Below are 5,833 nucleotides of genomic sequence, written 5' to 3' on the forward strand. Positions count from 1 at the left end.
ATATCACCCCGGTTTCTTTCACGGGTTCTTATTTATTTGTTTTCGTTCACACGTTCATAGCATAATATATCACCCCGGTTTCTTTCACGGGTTCTTATTTATTTGTTTTCGTTCACACGTTCATAGCATAATATATCACCCCGGTTTCTTTAATTAGTTCTCATTTATTTGTTTCCGTTCACATGTTCACAGCATAATATATCAACCCGGTTTCTTTAATGGGTTATCGTTTGTTTGTTTTCGTTCACACGTTCACAGCATAATATATCAACCCGGTTTCTTTAATTAGTTATCATTTATTTGTATCCGTTCACACGTTCATAGCATAATATATCACCCCGGTTTCTTTAATGGGTTCTCATTTATTTGTTTCCGTTCACACGTTCATAGCATAATATATCACCCCGGTTTCTTTCATGGGTTCTCATTTATTTGTTTCCGTTCACACGTTCACAGCATAATATATCAACCCGGTTTCTTTAATTAGTTCTCATTTATTTGTTTCCGTTCACACGTTCATAGCGTAATATATCACCCCGGTTTCTTTAATGGGTTCTGATTTACCGTAAGAGGACTCTCTGTGAAAAACTGAATCTGAAGCGGCCCTTGGTGAGGAACTAGCTCCCTCTGGGACACCCCGTTCATTTTGAGAGTACACAACTCTCTTTCCTGTACGTTTATTTATTCTATTGTGTGACGCAAAACCATCATTGTAGAAATGAACAGGGTTGCCTTCTTGAACGTTTCGAGCCTGTGGGTGCGATAAAATGTCACTGGTACTGCTACGCATATTGGTACGCTTTGGTAAAACCTTTTTCCTGTGCACTTCAGGAATTAAGTCTGGCCCATTGACTTCCTCTTCTCTAACTCCTGGCAAAACCAGTGCCGCTTTGTAACTTTGATCTCGTTGTTGTGAGCGGTTTCCATTGACAACAGTTGCGTAAGGCCACCAGGTTACGTGGTTCCCAATGTTTGTTAATGCAGGCGGCTCAAGTTGAAGTTGCATTTGTTTCATGATTTCGGTTGTTGAGCCGAATCGGGGGCGAATTCCCCTAACTGATGGCCTACGAGAAAACCCGAATGCAAGACCCGTGTCATCTTCAGATAAACTATACCGTTTACGAATCCTCTCAATCCTTATTAAGTCCTGTTTTACAAATCGTTCCAACTCATCTGACGCACCACTGGTGAGAACACCCCTTTTGCCCCCATGCGACAACCGTAAAGAGGGTGCGTGGAAACTGCGTAAGTCGTCAATTACCCCTCCATTGGTAAAAGGTTGAGCAATTCCGTTACTAGTAGGAGAACTGAAGCCACTGGATTGATAATCTATTTTCCAATCCCGTAGGTCACTGGGGATCATCATGGTAGCTAACCTTTCGTCTCTGCTAGAAAGATCTTCCCAATCATTCCCGAGTGATGATGGCCTTTTCTGAAAATTCCCTTGTCCGTGAACATGGCGTTTTTTTCGAAGTATGACAGGAAGTGATCGTCCTGTCTGTGGTAAATATTGGTCACACAGCACCTTCCCATTTACCGGTTCCTCGGGTAACGCACCTTCAAAGCTAACAGCCTCGTGATTATGGTTTTCAGCGATGTTACAAGTATAATTTTGTAAACTATTTGTACCAGTTCCTAATTCACCTTCTTGCTCCGAAATTTCACTAGTCAACCATTTCAGTTTTTCAACCAATGACGTATCTGATTTGGGGGGTGATTTTGATTGCTCTTTATTTACTTCTCCACCAGATGGCGAATATTTCTTTCGAGCTTTAGTTTTCTTTTGTAAACTGCGGCGCAAAGCATTTTTTTCAATTGTTTCGCGAATTTGAGAGTTAGTTCTAAGGATACCATTTAGCCGAAGTTCAGAGTGCTCTTTCAGCCTTTCATTTCGTTTTTCGTCGCGGAGAAATGGGGAAGAGCCAGTTAGTTTATTGTATTCGCTGCCATGCAAATTATAAGTTAAATTTTCGTTTAGGTTTCCACTCACGTGGTCTCCCAAAATCCGTCTCCGAAGCTTCTCGTACCTTCGTAAACTATCCCGAATGTGTTCCTCGTTCCGTTTCCTCTCTTCTGACGTCATCATGATGATGGTTTCTTGAGATGACATGCTAGAATCACTATCTGTCTCCTGGATAGAGCTACGTGGATTAAGCTCGGCCTGCCAGTCCTCGTCTTCCTTCCCGGGATGGACCAGGTCCACACTGAACTGTTTCAGTGGGGGTGAGAGGCTAGAAGGCTGTTTCTCCAGAGCGGGGGTTTTAGTCTCAAGCTCCGTGATTCCAGACAATACGTCTGGCACACATTCTCGAGTTTTAGATTCCAACGAGTCGCTTATTCTGTCGTCAGAACTCACATTATCCAATGTTAGAACAGCAGTGTTTTTCGAGCTGTTCCCGTTTTCGCAAGTTTCTTTTTCTTCTTCGAGAAAGGTCTCGCACTCAAGTCTTTTTTGGATGTCTTCGCCTGGATTAATGGTACAAAGTGGTGCTTTTTCCACGCATACATCTTTATCCTCGCCGACACTTGATAAGGTATCACGAACAACACAAGTTTCCACAGTTGTGTTACCTTTATTTAACCTCACTTTGACGTTACAGTTGCCATTGGTTACTTCGGTAATACCTCCTTCCTCTGATGCCGTCTCTATGGATACCGTGTCAAACTCTCTTTCCAGAAGAAAAGTCACGTCATCCGTTGTATCTTGATATTCAGTTGGGGGGTTGAGATCCAACGAGTCTTGATACTGAGGCGGGGGCTCGTACACGGAACATGCTTCGGTTAGGGTTAAATCTGTTGGCCTTATAGCAACTACCTTTGGTCTAGAAAATTCCTCCGAAAACACAGTCATAGTTTCACTAAATGTAACTCGAGACGATCTGTTTTTAAACCGATTATAGCTTTTCTTCAACGAGGATTTGAACGGTTTAGAATTTTGACTAATATTCTGATTATATCCTCTTTCATTACGGTGATCTAAGTCACTAACTATAGACGCTTTACCTTCGATCGAATTGGTCAGTGTGTTAAACCCACATTCAACCTCGTCTGTAGTAGCCTTCTCTTCATTGTTCATTGGAAGATCATCGGAGTTCAGCTGACCCAAACTTTCTTCCTCATTATGAGAAGAAGCCATTCCAACATTTTCAGTTCCTGACGGTGTCACTTCGCTGCGTTTTGGACTCACGCGCGTGGACATTAGCTGGACATCGTTTTCGGTAATGATGGTGTGAAGTTCCTGAACATTGGTGTCCGTTACTTTTACGCTTTGATTACGTTGTGTTCGCTCCGCAGATTCTCCGATGATATCGTTACTATATTTACAACAGACTTTCTTACTTCTAGGAGCATTTACGTCGGTTTCGACGTAGTTAGCCTGACATTGGTCACATTGTTCCTGCGCATCGATCACAAACTCACAAGCTTGTGAAACGCTGACGTTCTCGTCCACGTGGTCAGACTGTAGGCTCTCTATTTTCTGTTCTCTATGCTCCGACTTCTGCGATAGTCCAGACTCGCGTTCTACCGACGCTAGAATGTCCTCTGGACGCCTATCAGCTGCAGACGTTACCTTGAGCGGCGCTAACCCTAACCGACAACTGGCTCCCTTCTGCTGCGATTGGTTGCTCCGGATGCTCGGCGAAGACTCTTGCTTGTCGTCAGCGGTGAGCTCGTTAGCTTCAGATGACGAAGAAGTAAACGTCATTGATCTTTGGCCGCCCCCACTTACTTCACCATTCGAAAACACTGGTCCAGTAATGATACTAGATTCCCCTTCCCCTTTCACGGTCGTTTCGTAGGCATTGCATTCTGACAGTACTAGATTATATCTCAAGCATAGGTTCTCGCTAGTTTCGGGCTGCCGTTTCATTGTTAATAAAGTTTACGGGGCGAATGACATGATTGTTGTTTTTAACCCAAATGTAAGTTGTATCTGCCTTTCCACGTTTCAGTATAATTCAGTTTTACTTGAATGAAACAGTATTCAAAATACTTAAATCAAACAAAACATCAACGGCGTTTATGCATCTTATAATATCAAAACTGGAGATCAGCATCTCGAGTCTCAACATAAACATTTTAAGCCAGTGGTGGCGTTGTTAATTCATATCGAGGAAAATCATTTTTAAATGGTAAACTATTTAGACTCAGGGGAGAGAGCCTTAAAGCACAGGCAGCCACTGCTGTAAGAGCCCTTTTTATTCGCCTGGTTCCTATTCTGAATGGAAAAACCACTACACTTCAACGCTTTAATTCGGTATTTTAAAGATTATAAACGGCGTTACCCAGGTGAAATGAGCTGGTTATGTGATTTGTGCGCACTGCGTCTTACACTGAATTAATATCCTTCCTTACGAGAACAAAAACTCTCCAGCGGTTTTGATTCCTTCGTTTTCTTGAGAGCTGTTAGAAAGAATGTAACTGGAAATTGTACTACAAGATGAGCGAAAAGTAGTCGTTTGGTTGATCTCCTTTCCTCCTGGTTCACTTGATCAATCTTGCGTTATTATTAGTAAATGCTTTGAGCCGAATTTCCCTGAAAAATAACGAGATAATCTAATTAGTTTTATAACAACTTAAAACAACAACAACAACCTTGAGTGACTTTACACTAATAATTCTGTAACTTGATAGCGCCATCTCGAGATAATCTAAAGGATTACTTTCGTTTTATAATTTTACTTCTTTAATACGTGTAAAACCATCCCGTATAATAATATTCAAAACGTCTACAAAAGATAAATAAATAAAACAATTAAAGCTGATAACAGCAGTTCTGTCTAAACGATTTATTGTGAGAGATGAAAAAAATAACCAGGATTCAGGATTTTAAAATAGTAATGATAATATTTTGTGCTTATATATATTCCTCGAAATACAAAGAAATAATGTATTTATGATTGTATTGAATTATAACAACACAATATAATAACAGGTAAGCGAACACATTAGGCCTAATTACACGAGTCTTACACACCAAGACACCGTAAGCGAACACACTAGGCCTAATTACACGAGTCCTACGTATCAAGACACCGTAAGCGAACACGCTAGGCCTAATTACACGAGTCCTACATATCAAGACACCGTAAGCGAACACGCTAGGCCTAATTACACGAGTCCCACACACCAAAACACCGTAAGCGAACACACTAGGCCTAATTACACGAGTCCTACATACCAAGACATCGTAAGCGAACACACTAGGCCTAATTATACGAGTCCTACATACCAAGACACCGTAAGCGAACACAATAGGCCTAATTACGGTGAACTCGCTCCAGATGATTTCCGCTAGAAAATGTTAGGTAACGTCTGACACCGGAGGGGGTCAATAAATATGTCCATCACTCCGGATAATATAAATATATTGTTAAACACTAGTGAACGCCACAGTAACTAATCGCCAGAGGTCGCATTTGTTTGTTGAGTTTTGCACAAAGTTACTCGACGACTATCTGCACTAGCTTTCCACAATTTTGAAGTAATAGATTATAGTGAAAACCAGTCAAGGCCGACGCGACATGTTTTTTGTCGCTCTGTGCGAACGCTAACTGTGCAGCCCACCCCTGCTCTTCCGCCATTATAGGCATTCTACACAATTACGATTTTATAAATACCATTATTAACGATTGAGTCACAATGTTGAAAACTATAAAATAATTGTCATCCATAAAAACCTGCGATCTGTGCTGCACCTCACCAGCCACCACCAACTCGTGGGCTATCACCGTCGCTCCGGCCCCAACACCAGCCACCACCAACTCGTGGGCTATCACCGTCGCTCCGGCCCCAACACCAGCCACCACCAACTCGTGGGCTATCACCGTCG

At 42.0% G+C, this 5,833-nt stretch overlaps 1 protein-coding gene across 2 annotated transcripts in view; it reads right to left on the reverse strand.

Moving 5' to 3' along the window:
* Positions 1–45: 45 nt before the first annotated feature.
* Positions 46–5,833, reverse strand: part of LOC111088910 — a 20,621-nt gene continuing 14,833 nt past the window's right edge. For both annotated transcript variants that reach the window (XM_022400207.1, XM_022400206.1), the window contains one exon: positions 46–4,537. In XM_022400207.1, coding sequence (XP_022255915.1) covers positions 509–3,871 — 3,363 coding nt within the window. In that variant the 5' untranslated portion in view covers positions 3,872–4,537 and the 3' untranslated portion in view covers positions 46–508. The remainder of the gene's footprint in view (positions 4,538–5,833) is intronic.

This window comes from Limulus polyphemus, unplaced genomic scaffold, assembly GCF_000517525.1.
Source record: "Limulus polyphemus unplaced genomic scaffold, Limulus_polyphemus-2.1.2 Scaffold4713, whole genome shotgun sequence".
NCBI lineage: Eukaryota > Metazoa > Arthropoda > Merostomata > Xiphosura > Limulidae > Limulus > Limulus polyphemus.